The sequence below is a fragment of the Toxotes jaculatrix genome, chromosome 8 (genome assembly GCF_017976425.1).
Source record: "Toxotes jaculatrix isolate fToxJac2 chromosome 8, fToxJac2.pri, whole genome shotgun sequence".
In the NCBI taxonomy this organism is placed as follows: Eukaryota; Metazoa; Chordata; class Actinopteri; family Toxotidae; genus Toxotes; species Toxotes jaculatrix.
In genome coordinates this window covers 10,231,254-10,255,818 of record NC_054401.1, presented here as the reverse complement: position 1 = coordinate 10,255,818, position 24,565 = coordinate 10,231,254, and the positions used below count along the sequence as shown (strand labels likewise).

Genomic DNA, 24,565 nt, shown 5'->3' with positions numbered 1-24,565 from the left:
TGACATTTTGAGGTCGAAAAAAATTTTGACTTTTTTTGTCCGATTTTGAGGCCTTACTATACTATGACGTTTTTTATGACATTTTGAGGTCGAAAAAATTTTTGACTTTTTTTGCCCGATTTTGACGCCTTACTATACTATGACGTTTTTTATGACATTTTGAGGTCGAAAAAAATTTTGACTTTTTTTGCCCGAAAAAAACGCCTTGCTATACTATGACGTTTTTTATGACATTTTGAGGTCGAAAAAAATTTTGACTTATTTTGCCCGATTTTGAGGCCTTACTATACTATGACGTTTTTTATGACATTTTGAGGTCGAAAAAAATTTTGACTTTTTTTGCCCGAAAAAAACGCCTTACTATACTATGACGTTTTTTATGACATTTTGAGGTCGAAAAAAAATTTGACTTTTTTTGTCCGATTTTGACGCCTTACTATACTATGACGTTTTTTATGACATTTTGAGGTCGAAAAAAAATTTGACTTTTTTTGTCCGATTTTGACGCCCTACTATACTATGACGTTTTTTATGACATTTTGAGGTCGAAAAAAAATTTGACTTTTTTTGTCCGATTTTGACGCCCTACTATACTATGATGTTTTTTATGACATTTTGAGGTCGAAAAAAATTTTGACTTTTTTTGTTGGGAAAAAACGCCATACTATACTATGACGCCTTTTATGACATTTTGAGGTCGAAAAAAATTTTGACTTTTTTTGTCCGATTTTGACGCCATATTATACTATGACGTTTTTTATGACATTTTGAGGTCGAAAAAATTTTTGCCTTTTTTTGCCCGATTTTGACGCCTTACTATACTATGACGTTTTTTATGACATTTTGAGGTCGAAAAAAATGTTGACTTTTTTTGCCCGAAAAAAACGCCTTACTATACTATGACGTTTTTTATGACATTTTGAGGTCGAAAAAATTTTTGACTTTTTTTGTCCGATTTTTACTCCCTGCTATACTATGACGTTTTTTATGACATTTTGAGGTCGAAAAAAATTTAGACTTTTTTTGTCCGAAAAAAACGCCATACTATACTATGACGCTTTTTATGACACTTTGAGGTCGAAAAAATTTTTGACTTTTTTTGTCCGATTTTGATGCCATATTATACTATGACGTTTTTTATGACATTTTGAGGTCGAAAAAAAAATTCACTTTTTTTGGCCGATTTTGACGCCTTACTTTACTATGACGTTTTTTATGACATTTTGAGGTCGAAAAAAATTTTGACTTTTTTTGCCCGAAAAAAACGCCTTACTATAGAATGACGTTTTTTATGACATTTTGAGGTCGAAAAAAAATTTGACTTTTTTTGCCCGAAAAAAACGCCTTACTATACTATGACGTTTTTTATGACATTTTGAGGTCGAAAAAAATTTTGACTTTTTTTGCCCGATTTTGACGCCTTACTATACTATGACGTTTTTTATGACATTTTGAGGTCGAAAAAATTTTTGACTTTTTTTGCCCGAAAAAAACGCCTTACTATACTATGACGTTTTTTATGACATTTTGAGGTCGAAAAAAATTTTGACTTTTTTTGCCCGAAAAAAACGCCTTACTATACTATGACGTTTTTTATGACATTTTGAGGTCGAAAAAAATTTTGACTTTTTTTGTCCGAAAAAAACGCCTTACTATACTATGACGTTTTTTATGACATTTTGAGGTCGAAAAAAATTTTGACTTTTTTTGTCCGAAAAAAACGCCTTACTATACTATGACGTTTTTAATGACATTTTGAGGTCGAAAAAATTTTGACTTTTTTTGTCCGATTTTGAGGCCTTACTATACTATGACGTTTTTTATGACATTTTGAGGTCGAAAAAAATTGTGACTTTTTTCGCCCGAAAAAAACGCCTTACTATACTTTGACGTTTTTTATGACATTTTGAGGTAAAAAAAAAAATTGACAATTTTTGGCATTTTTTGATGACTTACGGCCGTATGACGTTTTTTATGACATTTTGAGGTCGAAAAATTTTTTTTGACTTTTTTTGGCCGATTTTGATGCCTTACTATACTATGACGTTTTTTTATGACATTTTGAGGTCAAAATAAATTTTGACTTTTTTTGGCATTTTTTGATGCCTTACTATACTATGACGTTTTTTTATGACATTTTGAGGTCAAAAAAAATTTTGACTTTTTTTGGCATTTTTTGATGCCTTACTATACTATGACGTTTTTTATGACATTTTGAGGTCGAAAAAAAAATTCACTTTTTTTGGCCGATTTTGACGCCTTACTATACTATGACGTTTTTTATGACATTTTGAGGTGAAAAAAAAAATTCACTTTTTTTTTGCCGATTTTGACTTCTTACTATACTATGATGTTTTTTATGACATTTTGAGGTCAAAAAAAGTTTTGACTTTTTTTGGCCGATTTTGACGCCTTACTATACTATGACGTTTTTTATGACATTTTGAGGTCGAAAAAATTTTTGACTTTTTTCGCCCGAAAAAAACGCCTTACTATACTATGACGTTTTTTATGACATTTTGAGGTCGAAAAAATTTTTGACTTTTTTTGCCCGAAAAAAACGCCTTACTATACTATGACGTTTTTTATGACATTTTGAGGTCGAAAAAAATTTTGACTTTTTTTGCCCGAAAAAAATGCCTTACTATACTATGACGTTTTTTATGACATTTTGAGGTCGAAAAAAATTTTGACTTTTTTTGCCCGAAAAAAACGCCTTACTATACTATGACGTTTTTTATGACATTTTGAGGTCGAAAAAATTTTTGACTTTTTTTGTCCGATTTTTACGCCCTGCTATACTATGAAGTTTTTTATGACATTTTGAGGTCGAAAAAAATTTTGACTTTTTTTGTCCGAAAAAAACGCCATACTATACTATGACGCTTTTTATGACACTTTGAGGTCGAAAAAATTTTTGACTTTTTTTGTCCGATTTTGATGCCATATTATACTATGACGTTTTTTATGACATTTTGAGGTCGAAAAAAAAATTCACTTTTTTTGGCCGATTTTGACGCCTTACTATACTATGACGTTTTTTATGACATTTTGAGGTGAAAAAAAAAATTCACTTTTTTTTGCCGATTTTGACTTCTTACTATACTATGACGTTTTTTATGACATTTTGAGGTCAAAAAAAGTTTTGACTTTTTTTGGCCGATTTTGACGCCTTACTATACTATGACGTTTTTTATGACATTTTGAGGTCGAAAAAAATTTTGACTTTTTTCGCCCGAAAAAAAACGCCTTACTATACTATGACGTTTTTTATGACATTTTGAGGTCGAAAAAAAATTTGACTTTTTGTGCCCGAAAAAAACGCCTTACTATACTATGACGTTTTTTATGACATTTTAAGGTCGAAAAAAATTTTGACTTTTTTTGCCCGAAAAAAACGCCTTACTATACTATGACGTTTTTTATGCCATTTTGAGGTCGAAAAATTTTTTGATTTTTTTTGTCCGATTTTTACGCCCTACTATACTATGACGTTTTTTATGACATTTTGAGGTCGAAAAAAATTTTGACTTTTTTTCCCCATAAAAAACGCCTTACTATACTATGACGTTTTTTATGACATTTTGAGGTCGAAAAAAATTTTGACTTTTTTTGTCCGATTTTGACGCCTTATTATATTATGACGTTTTTTATGACATTTTGAGGTCGAAAAAATTTTTGGACTTTTTTGTCCGATTTTGACGCCTTACTATACTATGACGTTTTTTATGACATTTTGAGGTCGAAAAAATTTTTGACTTTTTTTGCCCGAAAAAAACGCCTTACTATACTATGACGTTTTTTATGACATTTTGAGGTCGAAAAAATTTTTGACTTTTTTTGTCCGATTTTTACGCCCTACTATACTATGACGTTTTTTATGACATTTTGAGGTCGAAAAAAATTTTGACTTTTTTTGCCCGAAAAAAACGCCTTACTATACTGTGACGTTTTTTATGACATTTTGAGGTCGAAAAATTTTTTGACTTTTTTTGTCCAATTTTGATGCCTTACTATACTATGACGTTTTTATGACATTTTGAGGTCGAAAAAAATTTTGACTTTTTTTGCCCGATTTTGAGGCCTTACTATACTATGACGTTTTTTATGACATTTTGAGGTCGAAAAAAATTTTGACTTTTTTTGCCCGATTTTGAGGCCTTACTATACTATGACGTTTTTTATGACATTTTGAGGTCGAAAAAAATTTTGACTTTTTTTGCCCGAAAAAAACGCCTTACTATACTATGACGTTTTTTATGACATTTTGAGGTCGAAAAAAAATTTGACTTTTTTTGTCCGATTTTGACGCCTTACTATACTATGACGTTTTTTATGACATTTTGAGGTCGAAAAAAAATTTGACTTTTTTTGTCCGATTTTGACGCCCTACTATACTATGACGTTTTTTATGACATTTTGAGGTCGAAAAAAAATTTGACTTTTTTTGTCCGATTTTGACGCCCTACTATACTATGATGTTTTTTATGACATTTTGAGGTCGAAAAAAATTTTGACTTTTTTTGTTGGGAAAAAACGCCATACTATACTATGACGCCTTTTATGACATTTTGAGGTCGAAAAAAATTTTGACTTTTTTTGTCCGATTTTGACGCCATATTATACTATGACGTTTTTTATGACATTTTGAGGTCGAAAAAATTTTTGCCTTTTTTTGCCCGATTTTGACGCCTTACTATACTATGACGTTTTTTATGACATTTTGAGGTCGAAAAAAATGTTGACTTTTTTTGCCCGAAAAAAACGCCTTACTATACTATGACGTTTTTTATGACATTTTGAGGTCGAAAAAATTTTTGACTTTTTTTGTCCGATTTTTACGCCCTGCTATACTATGACGTTTTTTATGACATTTTGAGGTCGAAAAAAATTTAGACTTTTTTTGTCCGAAAAAAACGCCATACTATACTATGACGCTTTTTATGACACTTTGAGGTCGAAAAAATTTTTGACTTTTTTTGTCCGATTTTGATGCCATATTATACTATGACGTTTTTTATGACATTTTGAGGTCGAAAAAAAAATTCACTTTTTTTGGCCGATTTTGACGCCTTACTTTACTATGACGTTTTTTATGACATTTTGAGGTCGAAAAAATTTTTGACTTTTTTTGCCCGAAAAAAACGCCTTACTATACTATGACGTTTTTTATGACATTTTGAGGTCGAAAAAAATTTTGACTTTTTTTGCCCGAAAAAAACGCCTTACTATACTATGACGTTTTTTATGACATTTTGAGGTCAAAATTTTTTTGGACTTTTTTTGTCCGATTTTGACGCCTTACTATACTATGACGTTTTTTATGACATTTTGAGGTCAAAATTTTTTTGGACTTTTTTTGCCCGAAAAAAACGCCTTACTATACTATGACGTTTTTTATGACATTTTGAGGTCGAAAAAAATTTTGACTTTTTTTGTCCGATTTTGAGGCCTTACTATACTATGACGTTTTTTATGACATTTTGAGGTCGAAAAAATTTTTGACTTTTTTTGCCCGATTTTGACGCCTTACTATACTATGACGTTTTTTATGACATTTTGAGGTCGAAAAAAATTTTGACTTTTTTTGCCCGAAAAAAACGCCTTGCTATACTATGACGTTTTTTATGACATTTTGAGGTCGAAAAAAATTTTGACTTATTTTGCCCGATTTTGAGGCCTTACTATACTATGACGTTTTTTATGACATTTTGAGGTCGAAAAAAATTTTGACTTTTTTTGCCCGAAAAAAACGCCTTACTATACTATGACGTTTTTTATGACATTTTGAGGTCGAAAAAAAATTTGACTTTTTTTGTCCGATTTTGACGCCTTACTATACTATGACGTTTTTTATGACATTTTGAGGTCGAAAAAAAATTTGACTTTTTTTGTCCGATTTTGACGCCCTACTATACTATGACGTTTTTTATGACATTTTGAGGTCGAAAAAAAATTTGACTTTTTTTGTCCGATTTTGACGCCCTACTATACTATGATGTTTTTTATGACATTTTGAGGTCGAAAAAAATTTTGACTTTTTTTGTTGGGAAAAAACGCCATACTATACTATGACGCCTTTTATGACATTTTGAGGTCGAAAAAAATTTTGACTTTTTTTGTCCGATTTTGACGCCATATTATACTATGACGTTTTTTATGACATTTTGAGGTCGAAAAAATTTTTGCCTTTTTTTGCCCGATTTTGACGCCTTACTATACTATGACGTTTTTTATGACATTTTGAGGTCGAAAAAAATGTTGACTTTTTTTGCCCGAAAAAAACGCCTTACTATACTATGACGTTTTTTATGACATTTTGAGGTCGAAAAAATTTTTGACTTTTTTTGTCCGATTTTTACTCCCTGCTATACTATGACGTTTTTTATGACATTTTGAGGTCGAAAAAAATTTAGACTTTTTTTGTCCGAAAAAAACGCCATACTATACTATGACGCTTTTTATGACACTTTGAGGTCGAAAAAATTTTTGACTTTTTTTGTCCGATTTTGATGCCATATTATACTATGACGTTTTTTATGACATTTTGAGGTCGAAAAAAAAATTCACTTTTTTTGGCCGATTTTGACGCCTTACTTTACTATGACGTTTTTTATGACATTTTGAGGTCGAAAAAAATTTTGACTTTTTTTGCCCGAAAAAAACGCCTTACTATAGAATGACGTTTTTTATGACATTTTGAGGTCGAAAAAAAATTTGACTTTTTTTGCCCGAAAAAAACGCCTTACTATACTATGACGTTTTTTATGACATTTTGAGGTCGAAAAAAATTTTGACTTTTTTTGCCCGATTTTGACGCCTTACTATACTATGACGTTTTTTATGACATTTTGAGGTCGAAAAAATTTTTGACTTTTTTTGCCCGAAAAAAACGCCTTACTATACTATGACGTTTTTTATGACATTTTGAGGTCGAAAAAAATTTTGACTTTTTTTGCCCGAAAAAAACGCCTTACTATACTATGACGTTTTTTATGACATTTTGAGGTCGAAAAAAATTTTGACTTTTTTTGTCCGAAAAAAACGCCTTACTATACTATGACGTTTTTTATGACATTTTGAGGTCGAAAAAAATTTTGACTTTTTTTGTCCGAAAAAAACGCCTTACTATACTATGACGTTTTTAATGACATTTTGAGGTCGAAAAAAATTTTGACTTTTTTTGTCCGATTTTGAGGCCTTACTATACTATGACGTTTTTTATGACATTTTGAGGTCGAAAAAAATTGTGACTTTTTTCGCCCGAAAAAAACGCCTTACTATACTTTGACGTTTTTTATGACATTTTGAGGTAAAAAAAAAAATTGACAATTTTTGGCATTTTTTGATGACTTACGGCCGTATGACGTTTTTTATGACATTTTGAGGTCGAAAAATTTTTTTTGACTTTTTTTGGCCGATTTTGATGCCTTACTATACTATGACGTTTTTTTATGACATTTTGAGGTCAAAATAAATTTTGACTTTTTTTGGCATTTTTTGATGCCTTACTATACTATGACGTTTTTTTATGACATTTTGAGGTCAAAAAAAATTTTGACTTTTTTTGGCATTTTTTGATGCCTTACTATACTATGACGTTTTTTATGACATTTTGAGGTCGAAAAAAAAATTCACTTTTTTTGGCCGATTTTGACGCCTTACTATACTATGACGTTTTTTATGACATTTTGAGGTGAAAAAAAAAATTCACTTTTTTTTTGCCGATTTTGACTTCTTACTATACTATGATGTTTTTTATGACATTTTGAGGTCAAAAAAAGTTTTGACTTTTTTTGGCCGATTTTGACGCCTTACTATACTATGACGTTTTTTATGACATTTTGAGGTCGAAAAAATTTTTGACTCTTTTCACCCGAAAAAAACGCCTTACTATACTATGACGTTTTTTATGACATTTTGAGGTCGAAAAAATTTTTGACTTTTTTTGCCCGAAAAAAACGCCTTACTATACTATGACGTTTTTTATGACATTTTGAGGTCGAAAAAAATTTTGACTTTTTTTGCCCGAAAAAAATGCCTTACTATACTATGACGTTTTTTATGACATTTTGAGGTCGAAAAAAATTTTGACTTTTTTTGCCCGAAAAAAACGCCTTACTATACTATGACGTTTTTTATGACATTTTGAGGTCGAAAAAATTTTTGACTTTTTTTGTCCGATTTTTACGCCCTGCTATACTATGAAGTTTTTTATGACATTTTGAGGTCGAAAAAAATTTTGACTTTTTTTGTCCGAAAAAAACGCCATACTATACTATGACGCTTTTTATGACACTTTGAGGTCGAAAAAATTTTTGACTTTTTTTGTCCGATTTTGATGCCATATTATACTATGACGTTTTTTATGACATTTTGAGGTCGAAAAAAAAATTCACTTTTTTTGGCCGATTTTGACGCCTTACTATACTATGACGTTTTTTATGACATTTTGAGGTGAAAAAAAAAATTCACTTTTTTTTGCCGATTTTGACTTCTTACTATACTATGACGTTTTTTATGACATTTTGAGGTCAAAAAAAGTTTTGACTTTTTTTGGCCGATTTTGACGCCTTACTATACTATGACGTTTTTTATGACATTTTGAGGTCGAAAAAAATTTTGACTTTTTTCGCCCGAAAAAAACGCCTTACTATACTATGACGTTTTTTATGACATTTTGAGGTCGAAAAAAAATTTGACTTTTTGTGCCCGAAAAAAACGCCTTACTATACTATGACGTTTTTTATGACATTTTAAGGTCGAAAAAAATTTTGACTTTTTTTGCCCGAAAAAAACGCCTTACTATACTATGACGTTTTTTATGCCATTTTGAGGTCGAAAAATTTTTTGATTTTTTTTGTCCGATTTTTACGCCCTACTATACTATGACGTTTTTTATGACATTTTGAGGTCGAAAAAAATTTAGACTTTTTTTGTCCGAAAAAAACGCCATACTATACTATGACGCTTTTTATGACACTTTGAGGTCGAAAAAATTTTTGACTTTTTTTGTCCGATTTTGATGCCATATTATACTATGACGTTTTTTATGACATTTTGAGGTCGAAAAAAAAATTCACTTTTTTTGGCCGATTTTGACGCCTTACTTTACTATGACGTTTTTTATGACATTTTGAGGTCGAAAAAAATTTTGACTTTTTTTGCCCGAAAAAAACGCCTTACTATAGAATGACGTTTTTTATGACATTTTGAGGTCGAAAAAAAATTTGACTTTTTTTGCCCGAAAAAAACGCCTTACTATACTATGACGTTTTTTATGACATTTTGAGGTCGAAAAAAATTTTGACTTTTTTTGCCCGATTTTGACGCCTTACTATACTATGACGTTTTTTATGACATTTTGAGGTCGAAAAAATTTTTGACTTTTTTTGCCCGAAAAAAACGCCTTACTATACTATGACGTTTTTTATGACATTTTGAGGTCGAAAAAAATTTTGACTTTTTTTGTCCGAAAAAAACGCCTTACTATACTATGACGTTTTTAATGACATTTTGAGGTCGAAAAAAATTTTGACTTTTTTTGTCCGATTTTGAGGCCTTACTATACTATGACGTTTTTTATGACATTTTGAGGTCGAAAAAAATTGTGACTTTTTTCGCCCGAAAAAAACGCCTTACTATACTTTGACGTTTTTTATGACATTTTGAGGTAAAAAAAAAATTGACAATTTTTGGCATTTTTTGATGACTTACGGCCGTATGACGTTTTTTATGACATTTTGAGGTCGAAAAATTTTTTTTGACTTTTTTTGGCCGATTTTGATGCCTTACTATACTATGACGTTTTTTTATGACATTTTGAGGTCAAAATAAATTTTGACTTTTTTTGGCATTTTTTGATGCCTTACTATACTATGACGTTTTTTTATGACATTTTGAGGTCGAAAAAAAAATTCACTTTTTTTGGCCGATTTTGACGCCTTACTATACTATGACGTTTTTTATGACATTTTGAGGTGAAAAAAAAAATTCACTTTTTTTTTTGCCGATTTTGACTTCTTACTATACTATGATGTTTTTTATGACATTTTGAGGTCAAAAAAAGTTTTGACTTTTTTTGGCCGATTTTGACGCCTTACTATACTATGACGTTTTTTATGACATTTTGAGGTCGAAAAAATTTTTGACTTTTTTCGCCCGAAAAAAACGCCTTACTATACTATGACGTTTTTTATGACATTTTGAGGTCGAAAAAATTTTTGACTTTTTTTGCCCGAAAAAAACGCCTTACTATACTATGACGTTTTTTATGACATTTTGAGGTCGAAAAAAATTTTGACTTTTTTTGCCCGAAAAAAATGCCTTACTATACTATGACGTTTTTTATGACATTTTGAGGTCGAAAAAAATTTTGACTTTTTTTGCCCGAAAAAAACGCCTTACTATACTATGACGTTTTTTATGACATTTTGAGGTCGAAAAATTTTTTGACTTTTTTTGTCCGATTTTTACGCCCTGCTATACTATGAAGTTTTTTATGACATTTTGAGGTCGAAAAAAATTTTGACTTTTTTTGTCCGAAAAAAACGCCATACTATACTATGACGCTTTTTATGACACTTTGAGGTCGAAAAAATTTTTGACTTTTTTTGTCCGATTTTGATGCCATATTATACTATGACGTTTTTTATGACATTTTGAGGTCGAAAAAAAAATTCACTTTTTTTGGCCGATTTTGACGCCTTACTATACTATGACGTTTTTTATGACATTTTGAGGTGAAAAAAAAAATTCACTTTTTTTTGCCGATTTTGACTTCTTACTATACTATGACGTTTTTTATGACATTTTGAGGTCAAAAAAAGTTTTGACTTTTTTTGGCCGATTTTGACGCCTTACTATACTATGACGTTTTTTATGACATTTTGAGGTCGAAAAAAATTTTGACTTTTTTCGCCCGAAAAAAACGCCTTACTATACTATGACGTTTTTTATGACATTTTGAGGTCGAAAAAAAATTTGACTTTTTGTGCCCGAAAAAAACGCCTTACTATACTATGACGTTTTTTATGACATTTTAAGGTCGAAAAAAATTTTGACTTTTTTTGCCCGAAAAAAACGCCTTACTATACTATGACGTTTTTTATGCCATTTTGAGGTCGAAAAATTTTTTGATTTTTTTTGTCCGATTTTTACGCCCTACTATACTATGACGTTTTTATGACATTTTGAGGTCGAAAAAAATTTTGACTTTTTTTCCCCATAAAAAACGCCTTACTATACTATGACGTTTTTTATGACATTTTGAGGTCGAAAAAAATTTTGACTTTTTTTGTCCGATTTTGACGCCTTATTATATTATGACGTTTTTTATGACATTTTGAGGTCGAAAAAATTTTTGGACTTTTTTGTCCGATTTTGACGCCTTACTATACTATGACGTTTTTTATGACATTTTGAGGTCGAAAAAATTTTTGACTTTTTTTGCCCGAAAAAAACGCCTTACTATACTATGACGTTTTTTATGACATTTTGAGGTCGAAAAAATTTTTGACTTTTTTTGTCCGATTTTTACGCCCTACTATACTATGACGTTTTTTATGACATTTTGAGGTCGAAAAAAATTTTGACTTTTTTTGCCCGAAAAAAACGCCTTACTATACTGTGACGTTTTTTATGACATTTTGAGGTCGAAAAATTTTTTGACTTTTTTTGTCCAATTTTGATGCCTTACTATACTATGACGTTTTTATGACATTTTGAGGTCGAAAAAAATTTTGACTTTTTTTGCCCGATTTTGAGGCCTTACTATACTATGACGTTTTTTATGACATTTTGAGGTCGAAAAAATTTTTGACTTTTTTTGCCCGAAAAAAACGCCTTGCTATACTATGACGTTTTTTATGACATTTTGAGGTCGAAAAAAATTTTGACTTTTTTTGTCCGATTTTGAGGCCTTACTATACTATGACGTTTTTTATGACATTTTGAGGTCGAAAAAAATTTTGACTTTTTTTGTCCAATTTTGACGCCTTACTATACTATGACGTTTTTATGACATTTTGAGGTCGAAAAATTTTTTGACTTTTTTTTGTCCGATTTTGATGCCTTACCATACTATGACGTTTTTTATGACATTTTGAGGTCGAAAAAAATTTTGACTTTTTTTGTCCGATTTTGCGCCTTACTATACTATGACGTTTTTTATGACATTTTGAGGTCGAAAAAAATTTTGACTTTTTTTGTCCGAAAAAAAAAACGCCATACTATACTATGACGTTTTTTATGACATTTTGAGGTCGAAAAAAATGTTGACTTTTTTTGGCCGATTTTGACGCCATATTATACTATGACGTTTTTTATGACATTTTGAGGTCGAAAAAAATTTTGACTTTTTTTGGCATTTTTTGACGCCTTACTATACTATGACGTTTTTTATGACCTTTTGAGGTCCTATTGAAAAATCTCTTTTTTTGGCATATTTTGAGGCCTTATGACTTGTTTTATGACATTTTGAGGTCTTGCTAAAAAAAATCACTTTCCGTTCGACCGAGTGTGGCCAAACAGCTCTGTAACATCCCCTAGAGTGAGAAAATATAAGTACGGGATAAAAAGTCTCTTGGAGTAACGTTCTACGATGTACAGGAAGTCCGCCATTTTGGAAAAATGCCACCATTCTGCGTTTCACACAGCTTGTACTTTAACAAAATCATCCTAGGAGAATGGTCCGATCATGCTGAAAATTGCTCTGTTTGCTCTTAAGGCCATCATAACTAAAAGTTGTGAAAAACTTTGGTCTGGGTTACACGGTCTGGCTGTGGCGCCACCACGAAATTGACCCTTCGCCAAAACATAGGAAATGGATTTATCTGTGCCTGCATCTCCCACATACTTCATTCACTGTGGATCAGAGTTTACAGTCAGGATAACCTTCAGACTCTCAACTCATTTATATGCTCACATGAAACACTCATATCGCCCCCTGCTGGAAGGGGGCCCATGTCTTTTCTGTTGCTGTATACTGCTGTGCTACTCTGGGGAGATGAGCAGGAGAGAGGAAACGACATAGGAGGACTCTGCTGCTTGGCTGCAACTCCCACGGGTCGCAAGGGGTGCGAGGGCCCGCCCATCGCTGCTTACAGCTTTAATTCAGTGTGCTTTTCTGTGACCACTGCCCTTCCTGAATACATTATGTTTTTTTTTCTTTTTTTTTTCTGATGGGCCCATCTGGTACCTCATGCATGATTTTGCATGAACAATTATAAAATGCTGTCAAGGTCTGCTTTGGTCTCTTCAGCCCACTGGGCAGGTTCTGCTTGACCTCAGAGGGATCATCACTGTCAGGAGGAATGAATGTGACAATACTTCCAGAGTGGATCAAGCTGGAAGAGTCCCTTCAGAGACAAGAGATGATACAGATTCATAAGGGCAGCGGGAGGGCAGTGTCACATCCTTAACAAGGGGTCTAAGATTGTTAGCAATGCTTCTGGACCTTGAGGATTATCTAGAGTGCCCTACCCAGCTATTATCATACCTTTCTCAATCTAGTAACAGCCACAGTGATGCAGCGATGAGAGACTGAAGGAAGAAAGATGAGAGGCTGCAAAAGCAAACTCATGTCATCCAATACACAGGCACCATTCCTTATTACAGTTTGGGGTAATATGTCTTAAAATAATATTTTGGCAACATATCAGTAATAGCAGCTGAGGTTTTCCTGTTCTGTGAGCTTTCACTTTCAATCTACAGGTCCCCCAAGAATTCCAGGAACCCCACTTCCATTTACAAACATGCAACTAGTGCCCGTGCACCACTTGTCACACAGTCTCAGTAGAACTATTAACAGCTATATATACAACCAGGATAGTGTGTCATGTGGATTCAGTTTCTGTCCATGGGGAGTTAAAAGCATGTGTGTATGAGTGTGTGTGCATGAAGGTGAGCATGTGAGTGAATGTGACTGCCTGGATGCCACTCGACTCCCCAGCGTGCCAGGTGTGAGAACAGTTATTGGGATATCTCTGATTTGATGGGTTGTCTGTGTGCGTGGGGGCTGAGCGGTGGAGTATTAGCCACTCTGGCCTTCCCCTGGAGACAGCAGGGAAAGTAGTGCACTGAGGTGAAGGGTGGAGAGGGAGAGGAGAGGGCACAGAGGTATGAGGATAGGCCGGGGGGGGGGGACGGCTACATAGTTGAAATTCAGGGGTAAGGTTTCCCAACCTCTGCAGTGAAATGCATTGCGATGAGCTCTGGCCTAATTATAGAGGAGCAGGTTTGGGGGAGGGGGATGTTTGGCAGAGATGTCAGGAGTCACACTGTGAAAGGGTGAAAATGGGTGAAAGTCAAGTTTGAGGGCAGGCGGTGTGTCACGCCAACAAACAAAAGGGAGGCCATCATTTCATGTCAAATCCCTTTAATGAAAAGCAGAACTAGTGCCACATACTGTGGATACATATGAGTAGAAAGGAGTGCAGTGTATGTTGTGTAAAATAGCATGTCTTTGTAGAGAGAAAAGGTGAGGATGCTATAACAAATAAAGTGTATTTACTGCATACATATCGCAAATAAAGTAACTGACACAACACAACAAACAGTGGCCATTCATAAAATATAAACACATTCATTTTTATGTACAGAGTTGAGCTTACAGTGTGAGTCCACACAATTCTCTCATATACAAAATGTTATTTTAATCTCTTCTCACAGTTGATTTCATCCATCTTACATTCATATATATGAAACAGCATTCACTCAATAGTTGTAAAACACACATATGTAATACATAATGACAACTAAAACCTCTCTCAGGCTCACTGGCTCTATTCATAAGGCAACATATAGCAGATGTGACAAGCAACTTCTTTGAAAGTAATCAGGATATTTTCTATACTGATTATACTGAACATTATCAAAAGTAATTATTTGTTGCTACGCTGATGGTGATGCATCTTGATGGTGCTTTAGAAATTTTAAACTATGGAAGGCCATTTCTGCCAGGAGAAAAAAAAATACAGTAGATAAAATAAATAAATAAAAATGCCCAGTAAGTAAGTCAGAACTATGAAGCGGTAAGTCAACTCATAATACTGTGTCATGTCTTGCTTAGAGTCTGTTCTACCAAGAAGAAGGACAGTGTCAGTTGTTTCAGCAAGTGCCTCAAAATTACATGTTTACATTCAGGTTACAAAGCCACAGCAGCTGTAGAAATCTAGTGGGAGCAATGGAAGAAGTTAGCTGACAACAGGGACGGGGCTGATCCAATCCAGTATCGGTATCGGGTTCCGATATTGAACACTGCCATTGAAGCATGGAAAAAGGACCTGTTAGTGAGTTCTTTTGTGTTTTTTAAAATTTTCTTGGCAGAAATGGGCTTTCATTTTCAAAAGGGTACAAACACTTTTACATTAAGCAAATTTTAAAACTGATGATTTAAAAAAAAAGTATTCACTCTAGTGAAACGGAAAGACTAGATTCCTGTGTGGCTGTATGGCTACAGGTAGGCTGTTTGAAGCCTTTTTGAAGCCTTTTTTGACACTTCTTGAAGTAAGCACACCATAGAGCTAAAACAGCCAGCAGTAGCCCTGTCACTCCCTCCATGTATTTCCTATTTATGAAACACCAAAACAAATTTTAAACTAACTCTAAAGGGCTTCCTCATGTGCTAATGACTTTTCTTCAAATGCTTGATTAAGACCTAGTATAACCTCTCTTACAAATTGAATACCAAGAGCGAGCTCAAAGTTGCAGTCCTCAGGAAATGGGCCTGTATGCTTTACTTGCTCCCAAGCAAAATATCACAAACACTAGACGTATATTTCGTTAGTCAAGTGCTAGGTGGCGCTATTCTTGTGTGGCAAGCATTTTTGCCAGGGGCTGAAAGGAAGAGAGAGGATGATGAAGAGGAAACCTCCGAAAATAAGAGCGGCTCCCGCTGAGCCCACACAGGCCACTGACCAGGACAGCTTGTGGTGTAAAGGTATTGAGTGATCACTGGACAGCAAGGCCAGCACAGACTGGTGGAATACCAGGATAGAGAGAAGGACAAGTACACCTGAACAGAGGGAAAGAAGAATTGGAGGTGTGAGAGAAATTAAAACAAAATAAAAACTACATCAGGAGATAATTTACTACAATATCCTCTCTGCGCTGTGGATGACATTTTAAGTAATATCTACAACAAGTGAGTATAAATACCAATCATAATCTTGCCACATATCACTCTGCTTCAGTGTAAAATGGTAGCCCTGAATCCACTCCAGAGTCGAAGTCCCACCTGACAGAATGAAACAGAAGGAGGCTGGCTTGAGAAAGAACTGCACTCCTTTGCTCAGGGACATGGCGATACAGATGGAGCCCATGACCATCAGGGTCAGACTCAAAAGGGCCAAGATAGCTGCTGCTAGATTCAGATCTGTAATGGAGAGCAGAGACATGAAAATAAGAAAAGGGTATAAAAGTGTATAAAAGATTTTGTGTATTTGAAGCTGTTGTCAATAACTTTATACAGCAAGAAATCTACAGGAAAGACAGAAGAGGTTTTGTGAAATGCTGTGTGGAAACTGGTCATTTAGCAGAATTGGACATTGCAACATTTGCACCACCTCACAGAGTATGATTCTACTGGACCTATAGCTATACTAGGTCGCTGTACTATAGTTGAAATATGAAAATACAAAAATGGAGTGAATCCTGCCTCTTCTTGTACTGGCTTCATTTAAAACAGATTTTATTGGCATTGTAAACCTGAACAGGTGCAACACAAAAAGCATTCTACCAAAGCTAATGCCAGTTTTGTGTTTTTGACACACAGATATTGTTCGTATTTTATTAATTTATCCTCAACAGATAAGAACTTTAGCAATGAGGCTTGTTGGTGAAAAGGAGAAGAAATGTCTCTTGGAATGACATGTTGGTTTATCGACCATTTGAGTGCAGACTGTAATATTAGGTGGATTGCCATGTATAATGTAAGTATCAAGTCTCAGCCAGCTGATCTTCAAACTGCACTGAAACCAGTGGCTCCATGGATGGTAAGGTAATCACATTAATCAGTGTGATAGCTTATGGGATTGCTGTGGAAAATGGGTGGCAGCAGAAGTTAATGGGCTAAAACATGCAAAAACCACAAGCATGGTCCTGTGAGCATCTTTATATTAATAGCAGCTGCTGTGGAACTGTTGTGTGTATTTGTATGTATTTCAGAAATTGCAGGGGAAGGTATAATGTCTCACTCTTGTTCGTTGTCTTCTTGAATATGACTGCGTTCTCCCCAGAGGTGAAGAATTTGAAGTAGGTGCAGTTGGATTCTGTGGGTAAAAAAGAAAAGATAAGACAAAGAGATCACACACACACACACACACACACACACACACACACACACACACGCACACACACACACACACACACTCCTATGGATGGCTGCTGGTCTTCTGTGATGTGCCTCCTATGCATCCTTGCTCTCTGTCCTTCCAGGCATCATTCCTATTTATATCCAAGTGTCGAGCATTAACTGGAATACCCAGACACACACACACACACACAGACACACACACACTGCCCAGCACTGCACATATGGTGCCGCCAGAGAGGGTGAGAGACAGCAAAACACTGAGGGTGGATGGCAGAAGGGGATAAGGAGAGGTAGACAGAGAGAAGGGGCAGATGGAGGATAGAAACAGAGAGGCGCTGGTGATTAAGGGGAAAAGGATATGTGGGGTGAGCAAAATATGAAGGAGGATGCAAGAGAGATGGATAGAAGCTCAGAGGGTGAGATAGAGGGGAAAAGGAGGAGTGAGTTGGGGGCATATGGAGGGGTGGTGAGTGAAGGGGAAGAGAGGGGGAAGCCACAGATGGAGAAGGAGGTGAGGGGAGCAGGAGATGTCAAGAGGGGGAGGAAACACAGAGGGGTTGGTTAATACTGCATTAGACATACACTCTCCCTCAGTCCCTGTCTGTCCCTCTTCCTTGCCCCCCCCCCCCCCCCCCCCCTCTATATTTAGACAAAAACTGTGAAGTAGTCAGATTCCACTTGGCTTCACAAGCACATAGTGATGACTTTCACCCACTGAATATTATGTGGTCCAAGAAGACCACATGCTTGTGCACACACACACTTTTCTCACACATTTCTTTCACACACAAATATGTTTGTGCATGAACAGATTTGCAAACATTTTCATTGAAGCAGACACTCCATTTATCAGCCTACTGATTTTTAAACACATTACACTATCACAGTCAACTGATTTTGCTCTCGCTACCCCTGCTGAGGCTATAATTATTGAGCTGCCATGTTCCTCTCCAGCAGGCAGCAAAGATGGATAGCTGGTCTTGAGATGACAGGCACGACATCAGCGGGCCGCACTTTGCTCGGGACAGGAGCCAGAGGCATGTAAACAGGGACGTGAAACAGAGAAGAAGAGATGGCAAAAACAGTTGTTTTTCTCCAAACATGAGGAGCCCACAGCCATCTGCGACAGGCGGCATGGGCCAACAGTGTGAGAAAGATTGTCAGAAGCATACTGGCTGCACTCACACACCAACAGACCATCTTGGAAGCATAGAGATATATGTCTGCGCGGCAGCCAGAGATGCAGGACATTTGACAGGGAAGATGAAGTAGTCCTTGAAAACTGCATGTAAAAACAATCTAGTGACACATCATGCAAGCTGATGTATATGAATAGTATCTATGTATATATGTGATCTCTGATGTGGTCTCTGATGTGGATCTCTGCCGAATGTTGAGATTTTTAGGTTTCTCAGCACACAGGCAGCGATCCCAGGAGCAGTTCCTCCTAAAGCCTGCCTTGCCTTGCCTGTCTCTGTCTTCCAAAACCTGCCTCTCTCTAACTCTAGACTCGCTTTTCAGACAGAAATAGGTCATTGTGCAGCTAATCGACGTACTCTGGAGAACGTAACCACGGTCAAGCCGAATAAAGTGCTTTTAGAAAGGAGCTGTCAAAACTCTAAACATGGATGGTCTGCCCCTTTATCACCTGTCTGTACCGAGTGTTCAACAAGAGCTGATTAGGTACCCAGTGAAGAGAAAACCTTGAAAGTAATAATGCTTCATTACACTGACAATGTTATAAATCACAAAGATATTATTGCATAATGCTAGATATTCCTGCATACTCATTTGTATTGTTATGGATGGACTGAAAAGAGCTTTACTGTGGTCCTCTGCATGCACTGTTTCATTCCAAAGGATCCGCTTCTGAGCATCGTATTTCTTTAATGATTCAATTTGCACATTATCTGTAGGATGACCTAGATACATATGCATGCAGGCAGCTTCACATTCGTAACTATCCTCTGTCTATCCCGTTGTGAGGTTACACTGGATGTACATATGCAGCATACATTTAGGGAAAAACATTATAAATGTATGTCAAAATTCATTGTTGCAGATAGTTCTGCATTGTGCTAAGGGAACGCAAATTATTTTTATTTAAACCTATGGTGATGGCATGGTTTCGACTTCTCCCTTATGGGTTCAGATTAAAAACCTACAGATGTAAGCATATTCCCAGAGGGTATACACCATGTTAGATATGCCTGCTCCCTCTGTTTTCACATTAGTGATGATGCCAAAGAAAAATCATGTCCACATTTTTTTTCTCAATGACGTCGACAACTTACATCTTTTTGACCCTTTTCTATCAATTCACTTCCATACTGATGCACGTACTGTAGCATAGAGGAAGCCTCAAGGTAGACTTGCATGGCTGGGCGATTCAGTTTGCAGAAAAGCAGACGTGAGCAGACAGTCAGCGAAACAAAACCGACACACTCCCTCCAGAAACCTCACCTGCTCACCTTCCAGACAGCACAGAGAACAGACAGACAGAAGAACACAAACTCACAAAGACACACAGATACACACCAGCCAGAGGTCTCACCTCCAGGTAGCTCAGCAGGGCCACAGCTCGTCCTCTCTGGGTCTATGTCAGCCACCCATAGGGTGCGGATGCAGCCCTTCCACAGGCCATAGTGGGCCATCTGGCAGGTCTGGTTGCCGCTGAAATTCTTTGGTTGGGCCAGCTCCACCCAAAACTCTGTCCCCATGCCCAAAACTGTCAGGGTCACCCCAATGATAGACACGAAGAAGGCCAGCTTGATCTTCCCCTCCTGGCTGTCACTCATCTTATGGGCTCGCCTCTGTCCCCTTCCACCTTTCATTCCACCCAAACCCCCACCTTGTCCAGCCCCTGCTACCCCAATGCGCCCCTCCTCATCCTGCTGTACAAAGAAGTTGGACCACATACTGATCTCAACTGGCCAGGCCCAACCAGGAAGACCAGGGAATGGGACAACAGAGTCAGGCTAAAGATTAGGAGAGCAAATAATAGATGAAAAGATGCAAGGAAGGTTAAGAAAGAGGAAAATGGGGAGAGATTCGAGTTGGATAGGGTGTAGATTTAGAAGTGATAACAGTATATCGAAAAAGAGGAGACACAGTTATCAAATACCCTGTGATGGATGGGTAAATTGAGCAAAAGCAGTGAACAGATCAAGTAAAAAATACGTGCACTGTACACTTAAATTAGACAGAGTTTCTAAGAGATTCATATCTCTTAGAAAGAGATATGAATGGAGCCACAATGGAGCAGAGGGCGGTTGAAGTAAGGAAATGAGAAAATGGGAAGAGATGGAGGTAGGACCAGGAGAGCCAGTGTCTGTTTTCCATCCAGTCCTCTGAAATAGAAAGATGAAACAGAAAGATGAAAGAGCAGCCGGCATATGCTTCACAAGAGCAAAATCCTTTCATCACCAGCGCAATATTTAATTTCCAACAGCTTTATCAGCAACTACAGTATTCCCTCCCTAAAAGCCATATGACACACTCTCAGCCAACAATAGATAAGCCATATGGCGTTTCCCTGAAAGGCAGATTTTGCTTCAGATGAAGAAACAATTGGGCTGGATGAGCCAGTGGAGTTAGCTGGTATAGGGTCAAGGTAAGAGATAACAATACAGTGCCAGACTGGACCACCCATCTTCTCTTTTCCCAGAGGAGTTGACAACAGACCTCATCCCTGAGCAGTTACAGCCACTCTGGCTTAGACACAGATCCCCTTTGATCTGAGGGGAAAATAGGTTGCCACAAATACCTCTAATCCTGCATTATGTGTACCAGGAAACACTGGGAATCTGCAACCATGACTGTCCATGTCCAAGCCATGGCTGACTTTCAGCATGCTTGTAAGTGTGTGTGACATATGCACTTTAGATGGGCCTTGGCTTATAAAGCTGTTTCTGTTATTCCAAACTGTGAGTGAAGGGCCTTTGGAGCAGTTTAAACAACGTGAGTGACAGGGCACAACAGCGTCGCCACTCTGCGCAGGGTGCATGAGAGGTGATAATTCAAGCCTGAACCCTCTGACAGAGTGGGGGCTGTGGTGATTAACTCTGCTGTGCAGTCCAACAGGTCACATAGTGGAGGTAAGAGGCCTGGCCAGTTAGGAAGGCAGCACCAGCAGGCCACACACAGTTGGTAGATCACTTAATTCAGAGCTTTGCGCTGACAGCATCAGAGGTTTTATATAGGCAAGGCACCACATGCACCTTCTAAGAGTACTGTGTACAATATTTTGCGGAATATAAACATTAAGTGTGTACTTCAATTCAAAATTAAGTAATATTGTCATCTATCTATCAATCTATCAATCTATCTATCTATCTAAAAAAAATCATAGCTCACAATCAAGCTAATGAGAGTGAAAAAGTTCATATGAAAAAGCAAACTACATTTGCTAAGGAAGGTCATGTGATACTATTAAAATAACTGAAATTACCACAAAGGGACTTTGTGGTGAGACTGTTTTGACCACTAATGGTGTACTAATGGTGGTCAGTAATTGCAATTTTTATGACAACTTGCTTGGAATCATGAAAGGACAACAGAAATTTGTAGACCAATCACATAAGTTGTCATCATCATGATGTTATTCTGACAAAGGTCGATGAACAACAGTATTGATTTGTCATGTATCACTGACTGACAGTAACCATTGTAAAGTGATATAATCTTTATATCTAAAGTGCTAACAAAAAAGCAGATCTGTTCTTGTCTCTAATTAACCAAAGATTTGAAATAGCAACCGTGCATTAGAACACCCCTCCAACATTAACTGTAATAAAGAATATGAAGACTGCAGCTGCTGACAGCCAAGTTAGTAGTCATACAATTACAAACCTCGATCACATTACATCCATATTAACCACTGGAGGACTGGTGGTGGGAGGGGGGAGTTAAAGGGGGGGTATGCCAGGCTACTGTAAGGGGGGATAACTGAGACAAATCCTTACTTTGTAATAAAGGATTACATAAAGCAGTGTGCTTATATATGTTTTTGTGGTTTAGGATACAACAAAAACTACGGTGTGCTGACTTAAGTTCTACAGCAGCTGAGCAAAGTATACGCTTGTACACACGGGTACATTCTATGTTGTGAAAATGAGGAACTCTCTCTATCATTTCACCAACAACAGCCCCAGCCACCTGTGTGACTTGTGAGCACAAGAAAGCAACAACTAGCAAATGCACTTGAGTGAAAAGAAGCATAAGTCTGACCTGTTTGGTGTGTGTTGTTCAGTTCAGGAGGAAGAGACGCTTGAAACTTAATAGAGGGGGAGAGTGGTGATGGGAGAGTTAGTGAAAGAGAGAGAGAGGGAAAGTGGGTGGGAATGAGGTACGTAAGGGTTATGGAAAGTGAGTGTAAGGGGGGCGGGGGGGGGGGGGGGGGGGGGGGGGGCTGCAATCTGGTTGGTTCACACTGTTGATTATTAAATGTGTGTGTGTGTGCCCCTCACACTGCCCCTGCAACGCATGTCCTGTCTCAATGACTGCACCCTGTTCCTACTCTGTACATCTTTGAAATCTCAAACCAGTGAGTGAAGGTGCTGCAGGGTGGTCCGCTCACATGACGACAGTCCTGCCAGGATGATTAAAAACATGTCTGTATCTGAGACAGCCTTGCTGTTTGTGTATGTATGTGTCTATTTTAGACAGCCACCTGTTAATGACATTAAGTAAGGGCGAAGGAGGAGCCTGTGTTTATGTGAGAGGGGCCAGGACAGTGTTTTACAGCAACACAATACCCTGTGAGGATAGTGAAAATCTGACACAGAGACAGAGAGTGAAAGTGAAACGGGGAGGCGGAAAGAACAGCTGGCAGGGACGCATGTGGACAAAGAAAAAGAAAGACGGGAAAAGGAGATGACAGAGGAATAAAATGGTTACAGAACACTAATGTCTGAGGTAGGTGCAGAAACAGACTACACCGGCTGAAAATGAAGCAGCTCAGAGAGGAAAATGAGAATGTGCTGCCCCATTTCATTCCTCGCTGAACAAGGTCCAGTGAGACTAAAGACTCAGCCAGGTCTTGTGGAAAGCTTTTTGTCGTGGCCCAGCCCTGCTTGGCTCTTCCGCAGTTTAGGTTACATACGTGGCACAGCTAGAGAGAGGCCAACCCCAGCAGCCAGCTACGTTCAGGGGGAGCAGGGGGTGAGGAGGGGAAGGGGGGCACAAACTGAGAGTGAGCTGAGGACAGAGAGACAAAACAGGAGAGAATCAGACAAAAGGGACAAAACAGGCTGTAGGCTGTGACAGGAAAATAAACACCTACAATGTCCAAAACAGTCAAGTCCTGTTCCTGTTTTTTTTTTTATGGGAGAAATTACAGCGAAGCCACAGTGCTGATTTTGGTGCAGTTTGCAGATGGAGTTTCTTTTAGAGAAAGAAGCATGTTGGGCACATGACAACCATGATTGATAGATTCAGCTGGAGGACAGCAATCTTTTTTTCATGCACACGTGTGTCTATTCTTTAAACTGACTTTGCCTCTAATTATGCAGCCTATCTCAACTCGTCCATCATGTGAGATTGATAGAAAGTGTCCACACACAGTCTGAGGCCATTAATAATCTACAGTATGCTGATGTGAACAATCTTGTCTCCACATCACTCAAGTGCCCTTCTCAGCAGTGCTGATTTATGCTTGAGCACACTGAACTGCACACATATATACTTATGTATGCAGCCATGCACATACTGGCCATACTAGTGCACATCACAGCTGCATCCTTTCCCCACCATGATGTTGCTGACTCCAGCTAAAGGATACATTTGGCAGTATCTCATATTTTTCTTATTGTTTTATAAAGCTCATGAAAAGACCAGAGCTTTATCGATGGTAACAAAAACAGAGACAATGAGACAAATATCTCAAAAGCTTCAGAAGTACTGTAACATTCAAGTAATTAAATCACTGTTGCAAATGGTGCAAACAAAGGTGAGTCATATTAGGTTTTATGTCAATTAACAGTGTTACTCAACCCACTAGGTCTCCATGTTTGTGACCGATGTTGCTCTTGGCAGGTGTAGTTTGCCTGTCTGACAAATCCCATGACTACTCCCATATGCTCAATGCAAACGGGTAGATGTACACAGAGTACTGCATCCATCCTACACCAGTGTTGCACTCTCCCACTGCTGCAGTGTTGTATCTTTCTGAATGAAGATCAATGGAGAGGCACTGCCTAGAATGACAATGACGATCACCAGAGTCTTACATTCACCACTAGAGGGAGATAA

The 24,565-nt window shown here is 36.8% G+C and overlaps 1 protein-coding gene across 1 annotated transcript; it reads right to left on the bottom strand.

The window, feature by feature from the left end:
* Window positions 1-14,363: 14,363 nt before the first annotated feature.
* cacng6b (calcium channel, voltage-dependent, gamma subunit 6b) lies at window positions 14,364-22,625 on the bottom strand. The gene is made up of 5 exons (XM_041044307.1): window positions 22,544-22,625; window positions 19,869-20,664; window positions 17,196-17,270; window positions 16,238-16,375; window positions 14,364-16,015 (listed from the first exon to the last, which is right to left on the bottom strand). Exons 2-5 carry the CDS (start codon window positions 20,230-20,232, stop codon window positions 15,795-15,797), a joined length of 798 nt encoding a protein of 265 aa, XP_040900241.1. The 5' UTR covers window positions 20,233-20,664; window positions 22,544-22,625; the 3' UTR covers window positions 14,364-15,794.
* Between the last annotated feature and the right edge of the window lie 1,940 nt (window positions 22,626-24,565).

Excerpts from the sequence above, each read along its gene's own strand:
- cacng6b (XM_041044307.1), bottom strand. The coding sequence starts at position 20,232 with ATGTGGTCCAACTTCTTTGTACAGCAGGATGAGGAGGGGCGCATTGGG. Across the intron at positions 16,376-17,195 it reads CAAGAAGACAACGAACAAGA|ATCTGAATCTAGCAGCAGCT; the intron begins GTGAGACATTAT and ends TCTCCATTACAG. Across the intron at positions 16,016-16,237 it reads CTTCTGTTTCATTCTGTCAG|GTGTACTTGTCCTTCTCTCT; the intron begins GTGGGACTTCGA and ends CCCTCTGTTCAG.